Here is an 18,392-nt window from a genome sequence, read left to right as displayed (position 1 = left end):
GATAATGCTCTAAACCAGGGATGGACAACTCCGGTCCTGGAGGGCCAGTGTCCTGCAGAGTTTATCTCCATCCCTGATAAAAACTCACTTGCCTATAACTTTCTACTAATCCTAAAGACCTTGATTAGCTGGTTCAGGTATGTTTGATTAGGGTTGGAGCTAAACTCTGCTGGACACTGGCCCTCCAGGACCGGAGTTGTCCATCCCTGCTCTAAACCCTTCTATGACAGAGACTCTGGGTAATTCACATCATGTCTTGTTAAATAACACATTATGGCCTGGTTTCAAAGACAGGGCCTAGACTAAGCCAGGATTCGGCCTTAGTTCATTTAGGGTATTTAAAATTGTACCTGTGGAAAAAAAACATTACAGATGTGCATCTTGAGAAAAAAACAAAGACACTGACATATTTTAGGATATCTCAAACATACATTTTCGTCTGGGACTTGCTTAAACCTTGTATGTGAAACCGGGGGTATGTGACATAATTGTGAATTTATCTTTTAAATGTGTGTGAATAATGTCTGTGCTGCCACCGTTTAGTTAAATGACAACAATTACAAAGTATAGAAAATAAAATACAAAACACTTCTCCATTAACTTTTTTTTATTGCATGAAAATCTTGAACAATGCCAAAATATTTTGTAAACTTGTGCGCTGTAACAGAAGCAAAAAAAAAAAAAAAAAAAAAAGTTCCAAAGTCCCTAAACTTGACATGTTCTGTCCAATTTCTAATTTTATAATTTCCCTTTTTTATTTTCCCTTATATTCAACCGTTAAAGCATTTATCTGAAGCAGTTTCTTGCTCTGAGTGTCTTCTCCCGGGAAGAGCGGTTAGCATCAAGCAACATCCATGCAGAAAACACTTTGGACGTCACCATCATTGTTGCACTGCCCAGGAGTCCATCAAACAGAGAAGAAAAACTGCTAAAAGAGAATACAAGTCAAAATAGAATTAAAAGAAAGATGGAAAGACAAGATGATGTGATATTAATTTTGCCCATAGTATAACAAAAAGGCTCTATGGTGGATCATTCTCACCTCTATGATCAGTTCATGCTCATTTCCCCATGGCCTGCTCAATGGCAGTCACAATGGCTTTGAACTTTATGTCTGTGTCAACAAACCCATCTCCATTCTGTGAAAGAAAATATCAGCCAAATGTAATACAGTATATTACAGCTGTACACTTTACCATATTAGATTTGAGTAGCAAACAATTCAATCAAAAAGAAAGTCTGCACTGTGCACTAATTAAGAAGACTGTACAATTTAAAGTCACCATGAAATCAACATTTTTTTATAAAACAGGTATTTATTTATTATCCATGCACATTTTTTATTTTTTAATTCATGTGTCCTCATACAATAGTGAAGAAAATACTTTTTCAACTTCTGTTTCATGCCGACTTTTACAATTTAAGCGAGAAAAAGTATGAAAGTCCGGTGTCATAATATGGTTAGGGGGCGGAAGCTTTCCACGGGAACTTAACCTGGGGAATTTTGGAAATATTCTAATTGGAAACTTAACAGGAGGAATTTCTGGGAATTAATTGGAAATTTTGGGAAATTTATATAAATGTATAATATTTATATAAAATGTATTATATAAAAACAAATATAAACATTTTGTTTGGTCATAACATGAAATAAGTCATTTTTTGCATTCAATTAAGTCTAATTTAGTAAATATGTAAAATATATTTTTATTGCAGCAATTGTTATGTGTTATTTATGATCCTTCAGAAATCATTCTAATATGCTGATTTGATACTCAGTTATGATCAATGTTGAAAACAGTTGTGCTGCTTAATATTTTTTATAACCTATGATACTTTTTTCAGGATTCTTTGATGAATAAAAATTTAAAGAACAGAATTTATTCAAAATAGAAATCTTTTCTAACAATATCACTTTAAGATCAATTAAAGTTTTTTTTTTAATCAATTTGTATCAATTTCACTCATCCTTATGTATTAATTTCTTTCAAAAAAGAAAGAAAAAATGACTGACCCCAAAAATGTGACCGGTAGTGTATATTGTTACAAAAGATTTATTTTTTAAATAAATGAAACTGTAAACTTTCCATGGGAATTAATGGGAATAAACAAGGAATTTGCAAAATTGCAGGTTAGCCTATAACAGGGTCCTTAAATGAAGTTGAACATCTTGCAGCATAGTTTTGGTTAAATAACCATATTTAATGCAATTTTAGTTGAATTTTTACCCTGCACATTCCTCAGTCACATTCACGCAGCACACGACTTACTGCAGGGCCGTTGAGGACACACCCTCTGCATGCACTGTGCGTTCCCCCAGTCCATAACATGCACATTTGATAGTCAAAAATACAGTAATATTGTGAAACATAACTACAATTAAAAATAATTGTTTTCTATTTTGATATACATAAAAATATAATTTATTTCTGTGATGCAAAGCTGAATTTGCAGCATCATTTCTCCAGTCTTCAGTGTCACATGATCCTTCAGAAATCATTCTAACATGCTAATTTGATACTCAGTTATCAATGTTGGAAACCGTTGTGTTGCTTAATATTATTTTATATCCTATGATACTTTTTTCAGGATTCTTTGATGAATAAAAATTTAAAGAACAGAATTTATTTTAAAAAATCTTTTGTACCAATATACACTACCGGTCACATTTTTGGGGTCAGTCATTTTTTTCTTTCTTTTTTGAAAGAAATGAATACACAAGGATGTGTGAAATTGATAAGAATTGATTTAAAAAAGAAAAAAAAAAAAAAAAAAAAAAAAAAAAATTTAATTGATATTAAAGTAATATTGTTAGAAAAGATTTCTATTTTGAATAAATTCTGTTCTTTAAATTTTTATTCATCAAAGAATCCTGAAAAAAGTATCATAGGTTATAAAATAATATTAAGCAACACAACGGTTTCCAACATTGATAACAGAGTATCAAATTAGCATGTTAGAATGATTTCTGAAGGATCATGTGACACTGAAGACTGGAGAAATGATGCTGCAAATTCAGCTTTGCATCACAGAAATAAATTATATTTTTATGTATATCAAAATAGAAAACAATTATTTTAAATTGTAGTTATGTTTCACAATATTACTGTATTTTTGACTATCAAATGTGCATGTTATGGACTGGGGGAATGCACAGTGCATGCAGAGGGTGTGTCCTCAACGGCCCTGCAGTAAGTCGTGTGCTGCGTGAATGTGACTGAGGAATGTGCAGGGTAAAAATTCAACTAAAATTGCATTAAATATGGTTATTTAACCAAGACTATGCTGCAAGATGTTTTTTTCCCCAACTTCATTTAAGGACCCTGTTATAGGCTAACCTACAATTTTGCAAATTCCCTGTTTATTCCCATTAATTCCCATGGAAAGTTTACAGTTTTGAAAATTCCCAGAATTTTGCAACTCTAATTATGGTACATGTAATATATATAATATGGTAAATGCAATACATAACAGCAAGATTACCTTCTTTGAGTGCACCAACTTGCCATTTACTTCCACCTCAAGCCAGCCAGTGGTTGAGGGAGTGCCCTCACCAGTCTGAGCATGCGAAATCATTGCAAAATGAGAAAGATAATTATGAGAAAACAACACTTTGCCCATGTGTGTTATTTTCAAAATTACAATATCATAAAAAAAATCATTTAAATCACATACGATCTCAAGTTCGCCTGGGAATTCATCCTCAAGCAACGTCTTGAGTTTGGTGAACTATTTGCCAAACAAAAGAGACAGATGTCATATAGCTGCACAATATTCTTCCACAAGTTAATATTATATTGTATTACATTATTCTGAATTATACACATAATATGAGTAAACAAAACCTACCTTGGGCCTGTACCCTCATCCACCACTAGGAGATGAAAAACAAAAACACACATTTAAATAATATTCATTGGTCAAACTGTAATTTAAGATTTTTAACCTTTAAAAAAAATAATGAAAAGTGATATTCAGGAAATCGGTGGAAGCATTATTGAGCTTTTCTGATTCCATTCTTGTTGTGAGCCAAGAACGTGTTTGTTATGTAAAGTGAAAATATTTCACCTATGCAGGAATCCAAACAATTAAACTGGGGTGTGTTTCGCAAAGCGAACTATGGTCGCAAGTTTCGTCGTTACCAATAGAGTTTAATGGGACTTAGGACCATAGTTGGATAACGATGATTTCGGGAAACGCACCCCTGTGCGATACTGTTGCATAGAAACGCAAGGGTGCACCTAACAACCACAACACATTGAGCGAAGCAACAACAGCAACGCTACCTGTTCTTGTCGTGATTATTGCATGCCACACACAGAATGAAAATTAAATGTGCTTTAATAGTGTAAAATCCACTTTGGTTTGTTTTTTCCCCGAACGCGTTAAGTTTATAAATCAGTCATTTAAGTAAAAAGCCTCAGGCGAATAGTTGCATAGAGCTAACGTTATAGTAAAATAAATAACCTACCAGTAAACGATATGCACTTTGACGGTCATCCTGACAGTAGCTGCGGGTCTTGACTGGATCAAGCGGTGGTTGTGTAGTGGAGTGCGCAGATCACGCTGAACTGATCTAATGACTCTCAGTTCTAGAATATGTTTGCTGCTGGTATTTCCTGGATTGTTATAAAAGCTTCGAGGCGGAGCAACTGGCGCACCAGCAGACACACCCCTCGCGAGACTTGATCTGCTTCCGGTACTCTTTAGACCTTTTTCACAAGAATCGGAAGTCACGTGACGCAGGGTAAAGTTAGTTCCGCTATGCATCTACGGCTATTACATTGATATGCTCTTTTCTCAAATATCGCTTCTTACCTTTTCTGTTTTGTCTGTTTTCCAAATAGCTTTTGTATAATCTACAAATAAATTATTTTCTACTTGTTTGTAGCTTATACAGCCACTCAGACCGTTGATCGAATTTACCGGAAGATGGATTTATATCACCAGCTGTCATACAGCAAAGGCTACGCAGCTACGCATTCAGCAATTTCCCAGATCGTATTACGTACTACGAACATTTATATAATTTAGTAATTAAAAAAATTAACTCCCAATATATACTTTAATGTGGGATATAAAGTCGTGAGATACATAATATTGTCGTGAGTTTAATAGCTACGTTTTAAAAAATATATAGCATGTCTCATATGGCATCACATCCCACATTCAAGCATATGTTATAATTAATCCTGATCGATTAAAGATTTAAACTAAGACATAATTTCCAAAACCACACTGTACACAACTATCAGTCTTTGCATGTTGCAAGAGCACAACAATGCTGCGCATAATACACACTTTAAGATGATGATGACAGGAAAATGAGTGAGAGATGACTGAAGTGTTTATATCCAGAAATATCATGGTGCGAGCAGTCCTGCTTCACGAATCAGAGGATCGGGCTTGTGTGATAAGGGATCTACCAGTCGATCATTTCCCCAGCACGTCGCTAAAAACACTCTATACATCTCATTATGTGCATACTATCCACCCTAAATAGTACTGAATATTAATAATGTCACATAGTATGCACGTTTAGACACAGACACTGTCTTTACAGCACATGGAGCGCGATAATGCACAGCCGCGCCAAACATACACGAAGAATATAACCAGTTTAACCGCCATCACTTCAAATTATTTATTAAATTTAGCTCTTAATGCGAGCTCTGTAGTCTCACCAATAATTCACCAAGACCGTTCAAACATTTTCAAGACATTTAATTCGTAAAACGACTTTGATTCCCGAACTGGTTCTGATCGAGGCTATCTATCACTGTAACCGGAAAATTTTTACACTGCGTGGCTCATCCCGGAAGCCAAAAACCCGGAAGTGTGAAAAAGGTCTATTGAGTAGTCCTTTTGTTAAGGGTGTTTAATTTTTGAAATAGTTAAACAGAGCTTTGCATATTATGTACAGTCAGTTGGGCATTATCTCAAAATAAACAGGTAGATTACATGTGGCCGGTTGCATGAACTGCTTAGACTAGTCATACAAGTTTCTCATCTCATTTTTTTTCTAAGGAGGATTGGTAGATTTCTTCTCATTGACTAACTGCTAGTTTGTCAGACTAGTTCTTAAGACAGTCTTAGCATATTGGCTTGACATTTTATTGGGCAATAAATGGACATATTGATATGATTACATAGGTTTCCCGAATATGTGCTTAGTTGTGCATCGTGACAATGGTCATTATTCTATATAATAATATACAGCCTTAACATTAAAGGGTTAGTTCACCCAAAAAATAAAAATTCTGAAATTTATTACTCACCCTCATGCTGTTCCACACCTGTAAGACCTTCATTAATCTTCAGAACACAAATTAAGATATTTTTGTTGAAATCCGATGGCTCCGTGAGATCCATAAAGGTACTAAAAAAACATATTTAAATCAGTTCATGTGAGTACAGTGGTTCAATATTAATATTATAAAGTGACTGGAATATTTTTGGAGTGCCAAAAAAACAAAATAACTTATTTAGTGATGGCCGATTTCAAAACACTGTTTCAGGAAGCTTTGGAGCATTATGAATCAGCGTGTCGAATCAGCGGTTCGGAGCGTCAAAGTCACATGATTTCAGAAGTTTGTCGGTTTGACACCTGATCCGAATCATGATTCGACACAAAAGATTCGTAACGCTCAGATGCTTCCTGAAGCAGTGTTTTGAAATCGGCCATCACTAAATAAGTCGTTATTTTGTTTTTTTTTTGGTGCACCAAAAATATTCTCGTCGCTTTATAATATTAATATTGAACCACTGTACTCACATGAACTGATTTAAATATGTTTTTAGTACATTACTGGATCTTGAGAGAGGAAATGTCATTGCTGGCTATGCAGGCCTCACGGAGCCATCGGATTTCAACAAAAATATCTTAATTTGTGTTCCGAAGATTAACAAAGGTTTTACGGGTGTGGAACGGCATGATGGCGAGTAATTAATGACAGAAGTTTCATTTTTGGGTGAACTTACCCTTTAAGCAACATTCCACAATATGCTCAAAATTATAAAATAAAAACATCTTGTTACAACTCAGTCCAAATGGACACACAAAAAGATTATTTAATGACTTATTAACCAACAGCTTTTTAAAGAAATTTTACTTGACAACTACAGTTTGAAATGTAATAAGGCACTTAAGGCTGTGAAAACTAAGTTTCAACATTTCTCTGTGCCTCTTAGCAACAAGTCCCGAGGGTGTTTCTGCAACCAGCCAATACAGTACAAGCTGTTCCCAACCCTTTGGCAATCTAAACCGCCAAAACAACTTAGCTTTTGAGATTGTTTCTGTCTGCGGAGGATATATTCATCCAACCGTTGTAAACTATAAGTGATCTTAGGCATTATACATTAGTATTAGTCATGACTTGCATGTTGAATAAACCCTGTCATATAAAACATTCAAGATGACCTATTATACCTTTTACAAAGTCTTTATTTTGTTTTCATGGTCTACTAGAATAGGTTCTCATACTTGAATGTTCAAAAAACACGTTATTTCACATATTTGACATTGTTGCAGCACCACTCTTCCCAGTCAGTAATGCTTTGTCTGAATGATCGTCTGGATCAGTGTATTGTGATTGCTCTACCACTTCATGCCTGTTTGGGAAATGTCACACCCCTTACCAGAACCGCAAGTTTCAGCACACTATTAATCCAACTCAACCATTAAAAATTAATTAACCACAAAAATTCATTAAATGAGAACTATTGTAACATGTACATTAACAGAAAAAAACTACAATGTTTCTGTCAGTTCTGAAACAGTGCGCACTGATATAGAGAATAACTCCCTTTGGAGTGACTTTGTGCTTTGTAACTTTGCAGACCTTTTTCACTCTCAAACAGCAACAGTACACATGAAACAAAGCTGAAAATGTTTAAAAAAAAAACATAATAGGTCCTTATTAAGACATGCAAACTACTCATTGTCTCTATTCTCTGTGCCAGAGCTCTTGCGTCGTCTTTTGGAGGGCGGCACTAGATGTGCAGGTAGCTCACGAGGGAGCCCGAAGCCCTCCAACTTCACCTCGATGAGATGGCCGGCCAAAGCAAACTCCTCATCGTCTAACATGCCATCACAGTCCACATCTGCGAGCTTCCAGATTCGTCCCAGAACTGAGCTGGGCAGACGAGTGCTCATCATCCACTTCTTCACTTTGGTCCCACTCAGCTTTCCCTCATGAGGCGAGAGGTTGTAAAAGATCTCATCAAACTTTGGTTTGTCTTTCGATATCACCCATCCTTCTTCCGAGACCTGATCGCTTTCTCCATTGGATCCAGAGTGATGAAATGGGTTCCCCACAATAAAAGGGCCACTGTGAGACCCTAGAAAAGGTCCTCCTTGCACCAAAAGTTGGTCATCTGCTGCCTCTTCTTCTTCTTGGCGTAGAAGAGGCATCAGCTTGGCAATGTCAGTGTTTAGGAGCTCATCCAACCCAGCTAAGAGCTTAGGCTTGAGGCCTTTAAACTTGAAGTCGTGACTCATGAGTCGCTCCTGTGTGTGATGTGAGGGTAAAACTGCTTATCAGACAGATATCATATGCTGTATTGTAACTTACTTTTAACTCTTATGCTTATAGAAGCAGCAGAAAATACATCTCATAATGGGCATGCTTGATTATAAAGTATTTGAACAGTTAAACACCTGCATCTTGGCGCAATCTGGAAAGTCTCCAGGTGAAATCTGATACCTCTGTTGAGTTCTTGAGTAGATGATGGGAAGGTCATATATTAGATCTCTCTTCTTTTTTTCTCTGCAGAAAACAAAAGGCATCTCTTCTTTTAGAGAGCTAATGATATAAGCATGGGCCTGTGGGTGAAGAAAGAAAATAAGAAGCCACATTAATGTTTTAGTAGGACTACATCAACTGACCACAACAAAACAAGCAGGTAGATGTGTTCAGTCTTAGCAACTAAGGCCCTGTTTACACCTGGTATTAAGAAGCATTTTCATCAATCCAATCACAAGTGGACGACACTAAATACAGGTGTAAAACGTTTTGAGCTTGTCCACTTTCAACCACTTCCAGAGGTAGTCGAAAACGCATTCGACTGGATTGCTTTCATAGTGAAGACGCTTATGCGGTCAACGCATTCGAACAGCCACAAAAGACCACCTATTCTCCACCTACTGAAGGTGAACGTGATTTCACCAAGTGCAACATGTCCCTGGATCATCATCTTTGTTGATCCTGGAACAATATTCCAATCAACCAATCAGATTTGAGGGAAAAGTTTACAGTTTATATACATTTTAGGCTTAGAACCAAGGTTAGGTGCTTCTACATCAGTATTCAACTATCATTCCCCTCTGATTTTAGGGATAACTTATGGGGTAGGTTAGGGGTAGGAATAGGACAAAATTTTCAGACAGGAATGTTGTTCCAGGACCACCTACTGACCTAATGCGTAAACATTATGGGAAGTGCGCCAGACAGAATTTAAACTTTGTCTGCTGAAGACCCAAGTTCGGTTTGAAGATGAAAAATGTACCAAGCACAATGTTCTCTTACCATTCCTGATTTCTAACACACACTCACTGCGTTCGGCGTGCTCTTGCGGCTGTCAGAGCAGAAATGAAAGCTGCTCTTTTTCTATCTATGTAAATTGCGCAAGCTTATTTTGTCCATTAGATCGAAAGATCTGAAAAAGTCCATAAATAAACCAGGTGTAAATGGGAATGTCTCCTTTGATCGACCAAAACGCATCTTAATACCAGGGCCCGGTTTTTCAAAAGGTTTAATCCGGATAAAATTGATCCGGATTTAGTAATCCTTTTTTTGCGATCCGTGATCATGTAATCCAGCTTAATTTTGGAGCCAGTTTTTTAAAGCAACATCAGATTGGATCAATCTGATCCGGATAGGAACTTTTCAGGATCACCAAATCTGGATTTCCAGTGCTCTACAGAGGCCCTAAAGGGACATGTTGATAGAAAGAATATGGGTTTTGAATTAAATATATTTTTGTTGGATATTTAAAGCTGTTTAGGGATTGTTTTATGGCATCAAAATTTCTTTTTACTTTAGAGTAGGTTACTGAAAGGCTAAATATGTAGACTAATGTCTGCATTTAATTTATTACTTTAACAGTTAAACTAATCAAGAGCAAGATAAAAATGTGTATGTATATTACATGATAAAAATGTTGTATTTTTTGACTAGTTTTAAAGTTACACTACATTTTCCTCCTGGAATCCACCTTGGAATCCTACCCCCTGTTGGGATCAGGATAATCCTGTTTTTTTGGATCAAAGTGATCCAAATCCTACAAAAAAGTTCTGAAAAACCCAAACTAAAGGTTTGATCCGGATCAAAACCACGATTGGATTACGTGATCTAATCCGATTATGTAATCCGTTATTTCTTTTGAAAAACACATTTTCAAGATTTGATCCAATCCGTTATCCAAAATCCTAGTGGATTACTTTTGAAAAACTGGGCCCAGGTGTAAACAGGGCCATAATTAGTCAAAATTTGTGTTTTGTTTCCTCAAAAAGACATCTTTCACACATTCCATGTGTCCTCATCTTCAAGACAAATGCTCCCTCATTCAAGCAAAAGCAGCTGTGTAAGTCACATATTATGTAGTGGAGATGCAGCATTATTATTACATGGATAGTTTATCCAAAATTGAAATTCTGTTATCAATTACTCACCCTCATATAGTTCCAAACCCATAAAACTTTCAGTTATCTTTAAATAAAAATTTTTAATGAAACCTGAGAGATTTCTGTCCCTCCATTGAAAAAGCATTTCGCCAAAACTTTGATGCTTCAAGAATTACATAAATCTATTGTAAAAGCAATCCATTAATTGAGCAGTTTAATCCAGATTTTCTGAAGAGACACAATCACTTAATATGATGAATAATGATCATTTAATTTAGACCTTTATTCACATATACTGTATACATTGATCAACACACATCAAATTTGAGGTTTCATTAAAAATCTAAATTTGTGTTTCGAAGATGAACAAAAGTCTTGAGGGTGAGTATGACAGAACTTTTATTTTTGGGTGAACCAACCCTTAAGGATGAATCATATATTTATAAGAGCAATACATTGATTTGTACTGGTGCAACTTATTCTTTTGTGAATATAACTAACAAACTTATAGTTATAGTATACAGTATAGTTATAACAAGATGATATTTAATGGCGCCATATATTTTTCCCCCAGTGTTGCTGTATTTCCAAATGAAACAGGAAGTTTGGATGCTACATATCGAAAGGTCTGTCCTATTAAGAAAGGGTTTACATCACAGTGTGATTTGCTACTTCCCATTACTAGTCAAAATATGTTGTATGCTGGCATCATGTAACACAAATAGTTTTACTTATTGTTTTTCTAGAAGAGAAAGATTTTTAAATACATAGGCCTGTGTATCTGCTCAATTTTGTCTACTTTTCTCAATACACTAACACAGATGACCTCAAAGCTAATAGACATGGATTAAAAGTTACTGAAATTTGTTATTTTATGGAACCAAATCAGTCGTGGAAAGCACAAAGGTCCTCACCCTCACAAGCCGTGCTCGTTTCACCAGATCATTGAGCTTCCTCAGTGCAGAATTTCGTGGGAGGTTCTGGATATCTGCAAAAAGGTCTGCCTCCTCTTGCTCAAACAATTTCCGATTGTCTGTCATACGCATTGGAGAGGACCAGAAGGAGCCGATGTAGACTCTCAGAACCTCTGGAGTGCAGAACACCTTCCCGAGTGACCACATGAGGGCGCCGTAGACTCGCATCAGCTCCTGGGAGTCCACCATGTCGGCCTTGTTGAGCACCACTCTGAGCTTGTCCTCGTTGCCTCGCAATGCCATTATAGTGTGTGAGAACTCATCAGAGATCTCTAGTTTGTGTGCATCACACAAGAGGATGATGCGGTCGACATGCTCTGCAAACCAGCGGACAACTGCCGGAAAGTCATACCCTGAATGAAGAAAGAGATGTTGAGTTAATGCACAGGTGTTGGATTAGATATATCTTAAACTATGAGCAAATTTCATTCAGATGTGGGAGTCTCTATGCCCTACTCTGGCCCTCAATGTCCAAACCTACTGTAATCAAACATACCTGAATCAAGGTCTTCAGGTCATACTAGAAAGCTAGATGCAGATGAGTGTGATCAGAGTCTGATTCTCTTGTCTTGTCTAGTCTTTAATGTAAAGCACATTTACATATGAATAATCATTTGAAACATACTGTACAGCAGAAATAGCCTGTATTTGACCAAAATTAGCATGTTACTAGCATGTTGTTAGCATGTTTAAACACATTGCTAGCATGAATTAACATGTAGTTAACATGATTTACCATGTTAACATATTTTATCATATTGTTAACATGAATTAACATGTTGCTAACATGACTTAGCATGTTACTAACATCTTTTACCATGTAGCTAACATGAAATAGCATGTTGCTACTATGTTTTACCATGCTAACAAACATTAGCATGTTGCTAGCATGATTTAACATGTTATTACCAAGTTTTAGCATGAGCTAGTTGCTAGGCTTTGCTATTAATACATAATATGGTGAAATACCCTGTGAAGTCCACTTCGCAGTCCACTTACGGTTGAATGAAACGCACGTATAGTTGATGAAGCTTGAATACTCTATTAGAGTAATTGTATAAAAGTTTTGACCCCCTCAATGAATACCTATGGGACATTTTGTAGTTCAATCATCCACTTAATGAAAAGCATAAGTCAGATCAGTTTGAAAAGATATAGCAAACCGAGTCTGACCCAAGTTTGGTGTTTGTAACTTGAAAGCTCTAGGAGGAGATAATGTTTAAATATTGGCTCAGAAGAATAATAATAATCTTAAATAGTGGATTTAAGCCAACTTAATTATGGTTTTAATAATATTTTCCCAATAAATATGCAAGAATAAATCTGGTGTCCTCCATGATTCCTGTTCTTTCCAACAACAAAGAATGCAATGAGCTCGTAAATTGGGAAATTTCCGATAACACATGAAGGCAGCATTACAACAGGAATTTCTTATTATTGCTGTTAATATAACTGTTGCAAATAAATATTCATTTCAAAATGTTTTTATTTATGAGTGTGTGTGTGTTCCATCTCTTTTTTCAACTTAAAACTTGCTGTCTCTTATTTGGACCTTGCACTTTTACCTATACATATCACCCCCGGTCACATGACCATACAGGATAAAATTACTTCCTTAAAGGGTTAGTTAACCCAAAAATTAAATTTCTGTCATTAATCACTCACCCTCATGTTGTCCCAAACCTGTAAGACCTTCGTTTGTCTTTGGAATACAAATTAAGATATTTTTGATGAAATCCGAGGGTATCTGATCCACACATTGGCAGCGACAACATTGCGCCTTTTGAGGAAAGGTATTAAAGACATCAATAAAATAGTAAATGTGACTACAGTGGTTCAACCTTAATATTATGAAGCGACGACAATACTTTTTGTGTGCAAAAACAAAAACAAAAATAAAGACTTTATTCAACAAATTCGTCTGTCCCCTATCATACTGCTATGCTTTTTTTGTTGCAGAGCAGACTATTTTATCAATGTCTTTAATACCTTTCTGGACCTTTTCTGCCTATGTGTGGATCAGATATCCTCAGATTTCATTAAAAATATCTTAATTTGTGTTCTGAAGACAAACGAAGGTCTTACGGGTTTGGAACGACATGAGGGTGAGTAATTAATGGCAGAAATTTCATTTTTGGGTGAACTAACCCTTTAAAAGTGACTATTGCATGTACCCTTCGTTAAAAACCTGTAGAAGGGCCCTTAGTGAAGGGATTCAGTTGTTCAATTCCAATTGGAACAGCCCTACAAATGGTGTCCCCTTCCTGAAGTGCCCTTTAAGGGCACAAAAACGCTAAAAAGATGCTGGGTTGTTTCAAGTTTGGGTCAAATATGGACAAAAAAAAAAATATTTAAAAATGTAAACCAACTGTTGGGTTTGTCCATATTTGATGCACCTATGGTTTGAAACAACCCAGCATTTTTAGAGTGTATAATTCACCCTATATTCTCACATAATGTGCAACAAAGAGCATTGCACTCTTCTGAGAGCGACATCAGTGAGAAGAAATTCACCTCTTTACTTGCATATGGAGTATATTATGATTTGCCTGCAAGTCATTTTATTCCTTCATTGGTTGCTTGGAGCACTGTTTATGACACTTCGTACCTCTACTCATCTTGCGTTTGGCCACAGACAGGATCCCTGGGGTGTCAATGATGCTGATACTCTCTAGGACTCGGTTGGGTAGATGTACACACTGGAATCTGAGAAACAGCAGATGAACATTACTTCATTCCAGCTGTGCTAATTCTAATATCTTTCAAATTGACGGAACATGGGAAAAACATCCACAGATGCTCCCTCAAAGGGATGCAGTCAGCTTAAGCCAAATAATGATGCATTAGCTTGTTTTATATCCCTATGTCCACCCTTTCACAAGAGTAATCTCTGTTGGTGGAGAGATTTTGTCTCTTTCGGTCCAAGTTCAACAGAGTTTCCCCCATGTGATTATCATTCCTTCCTTTTGCATCATTGCTTCTGTCTCACTTACCGATTGAGGAAGGTTGTTCCAAATGGGCTGAGTTTGCGGAAAGGCTTGATGGGATCTACAGTTAAAGCATTGCCATGAATAATTCCCTCAATCTCTCCATGCATTATAGCAGTGAAACTGTCAGTTGTTGGTTCCGGGCCTATTCTGCTTCCTGGATACTCTTGTTCGAGAAGATATCTGCCACATATTAAGAACACATTGCTTAAACTAGATAATAATAATAATAGAATATAATCTCTTAAACAGGCAATGTGCACTAGAACTCTTTTGTCTCCTGTAGGAGGCATGAGAATACTTTTATCATTTATCATAAACGGGCCTGTTTTGAGAATGTGGGTCACATGAATTTGTTCCAGTTTTCTGGGAATTGTTTAGTACGCCTGACCTATATTTAACACGCCTGCAGAATGATATTCTGACTTTATGGAAAGCAATTATATAATTGACTTGACTTGATGTTGTCCATGCTGTTATTTAGCACATTATGAAATGTTTGTATCCCCTGAGATATGTGTAGTCCAGATGATATAAAAAGTGATTTTTTTTTTCTAATCATTTTCCACTCTTGCCTGTTTAATGGATTTTTTAACTTTAGCACTTATAACTACATATTGTTCTGAAGAAGGATGCAATTATTATTCACCTGATAAAAGTGGTCTTGCCTGTAGAGCACTGACCCAACACTAGTATCATGGGCTTGTTGTCGAAGTCTGCATCTTCAAGGCTTGATGAGTGGAAATCAGAGAAATCATAATACTTCTCCAGAGGGAGCAATTTTTGCTGGTAGAGGGTCTTTAAAGCCTCATTAACTGTATGAACTTCCTTCAGATTTTTACCACCCCTGTTCTTCATTTCTTTACCAGCCATTGGGCTGTCTGAGAGCTTCAGTGGAGAGTTTTCCTAAATGTATACACATAATAATACATATTAATGAATATATGATGGTTTTAATGGTTTATACACCGATGAGCCATTACATTATGAGCGCGCATGGAAACTGAATGGTGCCGCAGGTGCAGTACACAGAGCAGTATCTATACCGAGGACTGACTTTCAGTCAGAAGAGTGTCTGGTGCAGGGTTATCAGAGTTTGATAAAGGACCAATTGTGATGGCATGGTGCCCCAGAACTTCAATCTTCTGACAAATCAACATTCCTGACCAAGCGTAGATATGGTAATTACCAACAGAGGCCATGGCACATGGATGCACTGTTGGGCGGACACAGGCCAGCTGCGGTTTTCTTGGAACACTTTAGGCCTCATTATCACAATATCACAATCCAAGTGCACTCATTCAGGCAACTGTGTTCCCTGCTGGTGTTGGCCATTACCAACAGGATAATGCACCATGCCACACTGCCAGAATTGTCAAGGAGTAGTTTAAGGAACATGATGGTGAATTTTGGCCTGACATGAACCCAATCGAATATTTTTTGTTGGACTTGGAAAAGCGGGTTCACGCTACATCACCACCACCCTGCAATGTACGGGAACTGGAGGACCTGCTGTTGACATTATGGTACCAGAAACCCCAGGGCCCGATTTTTCAAAAGGTTTAATCCGGATAAAATTGATCCGGATTTAGTAATCCTTTTTTTGCGATCCGTGATCACGTAATCCAGCTTAATTTTGGAGCCAGTTTTTTAAAGCAACATCGGATTGGATCAATCTGATCCGGATAGGAACTTTTCAGGATCACCAAATCTGGATTTCCAGTGCTCTACGGAGGCCCTAAAGGGACAAGTTGATAGAAAGAATATGGGTTTTGAATTAAATATATTTTTGTTGGATATTTACAGCTGTTTAGGGATTGTTTTATGGCACCAAAATTTATTTTTACTTTAGAGTAGGTTACCGAAAGGCTAAATATGTAGACTATTGTCTGCATTTAATTTATTACTTTAACAGTTAAACTAATCAAGAGCAGGATAAAAATGTGTATGTATATTACATGATAAAAATGTTGTATTTTTTGACTAGTTTTAAAGTTTTACTACATTTTCCTCCTGGAATCCACCTTGAAATCCTACCCCCTGTTGGGATCAGGATAATCCTGTTTTTCTGGATCAAAGTGATCCAAATCCTACAAAAAAGTTCTGAAAAACCCAAACTAATGGTTTGATCCGGATCAAAACCAAGATTGGATTACGTGATCTAATCCGATTATGTAATCCGTTTTTTCTTTTGAAAAACACATTTTCAGGATTTGATCCAATCCGTTATCCAAAATCCTAGTGGATTACTTTTGAAAAACCGGGCCCAGGAGACCAATCGATGAATCAATGCCTCACCGTGTGGCTGCAGTTTTGTGGGTCCTATATGTTTTTAGATAGGTGGTCATAATGTAATGTCTCATCTGTGTATACATATAGAGAGAGAAGAAGAGAGAGAGAGAGAGAGAGAGAGAGAGAGAGAGAGATTTTATTGACTTAATTCTTTGGATCCCTCTTTACAAAACCAATTTAATCTCTAATGTATGTGATGTAGCATTTGATGACATTTAGTTTGCATTCTTAATAATTATCTAAAAAGTGCAGAGAAATCAGAAAATGCTGACTGCTCATCAAGGACACTGATGTGTCTTGCCATGTCAGGAGGAAGAAATCCCAGATTATAAACACTGTGTTTGACCAAAACAAGACACAAAACACAGCTGGATTTAAATGTCAAAGTCCTAAAACCCAAGTACAATTCACTCTCAGAAATGCAAAAATGCTACCTTAGCGGTCCAACAGCTTGTGCCTTGACATATTTGTACCTTATTCACCCCTAAAAGGCTCACAGTAGTACCTTACACTCTTAAAAATAAATGTTTTTTATTGGTTCTATGAAGAACCTTTAATTGTTCTTTATAGTGGAAAAATGTTTTTTTCCATAATTAAAATTTCTAAAGTTCTGCACAATGAGAAAAATGGTTCTTGAACTGTTCTCTGAGAGGTTCTTTGGGGACACAAATATAGTTCTTCTAAGGCATTACTGTGAAAAAAAAACCTTTTTGGAAACTTTATTTTTAAGAGCATAAGGGCACATATAACTACTCTAAGGTACTAATATGCACCTTTTAGGAGCAGATAAGGTGTAAAGTTTGTCCTTTTAATGGTACTGTCTTGGTGATAAGCTAGCTATTTATTTTTATTTTATTGATCCTTTGTTTAACCAGGAGAATCCCATTGAGATATCTCTTCTTCCAGAGAAACCTAGTCAGGATGGTAGCACATAAAGTTACACACAGAGATACTCACAAATTAACAATGCCACAAATAACTTGTTCAAAATTAATAAAGAAAATCAAAACAAGAAAAACATTTATGCGTCCTTTACAACATTACGCAAAAGACATCTAAAAATGCTAAAAGGTGGAAGTGCTTCTAGATTAAGTACATTTTGCAATTCATTCCAAGCCCAAGGAGCATAAAAAGTCTGACAGTCCCCTTGAGACTTTCAGCCGAACATGTACCGCTAAAAGTACTTTTTTTCTGACAGTGTATAATAGCATAAGAATAGCTTCATAGTTTTATGGTGGTTTCAAAAACTACTTAAGCTGTTGGTCCAAATTCATCTGCACATATTTCAATCAATGCATTGTTAACTATTAATTATTAATTGACTACGGCATATTGTACATTGTCGGATGCATTTAACATCTTATACCGCATGCTTCCAGAGATCACATTTAACATCTTAAAATGTAGATGGACTCACTTTGACAGTGCTGTAGAGCTAACAGATGTGCTCTTACCCCGGACACATCTGTACAACAGAGGGGAGTAGCCCAGTCTTTCCCAGGCCTCTCTCAGATT

At 36.4% G+C, this 18,392-nt stretch overlaps 2 protein-coding genes across 3 annotated transcripts; both read right to left on the bottom strand.

Moving 5' to 3' along the window:
- Positions 1-595: 595 nt before the first annotated feature.
- Positions 596-4,683, bottom strand: selenow1 (selenoprotein W, 1). Of its 2 annotated transcripts, none has more exons than XM_067406477.1 (6): positions 4,472-4,683; positions 3,850-3,874; positions 3,676-3,729; positions 3,484-3,558; positions 1,043-1,139; positions 596-925 (listed from the first exon to the last, which is right to left on the bottom strand). In XM_067406477.1, exons 1-5 carry the CDS (start codon positions 4,498-4,500, stop codon positions 1,062-1,064), a joined length of 261 nt encoding a protein of 86 aa, XP_067262578.1. In that variant the 5' UTR covers positions 4,501-4,683; the 3' UTR covers positions 596-925; positions 1,043-1,061. The 2 variants fall into 2 exon arrangements, with proteins under 2 accessions (XP_067262578.1, XP_067262577.1); XM_067406476.1 differs by having other exon boundaries at positions 596-928; positions 4,472-4,675.
- Positions 4,684-6,943: 2,260 nt separating this feature from the next.
- ehd2a (EH-domain containing 2a) lies at positions 6,944-15,485 on the bottom strand. Its single transcript, XM_067406475.1, has 6 exons — positions 15,235-15,485; positions 14,592-14,768; positions 14,207-14,304; positions 11,539-11,951; positions 8,660-8,824; positions 6,944-8,509 (listed from the first exon to the last, which is right to left on the bottom strand). Exons 1-6 carry the CDS (start codon positions 15,456-15,458, stop codon positions 7,934-7,936), a joined length of 1,653 nt encoding a protein of 550 aa, XP_067262576.1. The 5' UTR covers positions 15,459-15,485; the 3' UTR covers positions 6,944-7,933.
- Positions 15,486-18,392: the final 2,907 nt, after the last annotated feature.

The sequence above is a fragment of the Chanodichthys erythropterus genome, chromosome 13 (genome assembly GCF_024489055.1).
Source record: "Chanodichthys erythropterus isolate Z2021 chromosome 13, ASM2448905v1, whole genome shotgun sequence".
NCBI lineage: Eukaryota > Metazoa > Chordata > Actinopteri > Cypriniformes > Xenocyprididae > Chanodichthys > Chanodichthys erythropterus.
The sequence above is the reverse complement of the archived record's forward strand: the minus strand, read 5'-3'. Positions and strand labels throughout refer to the sequence as shown.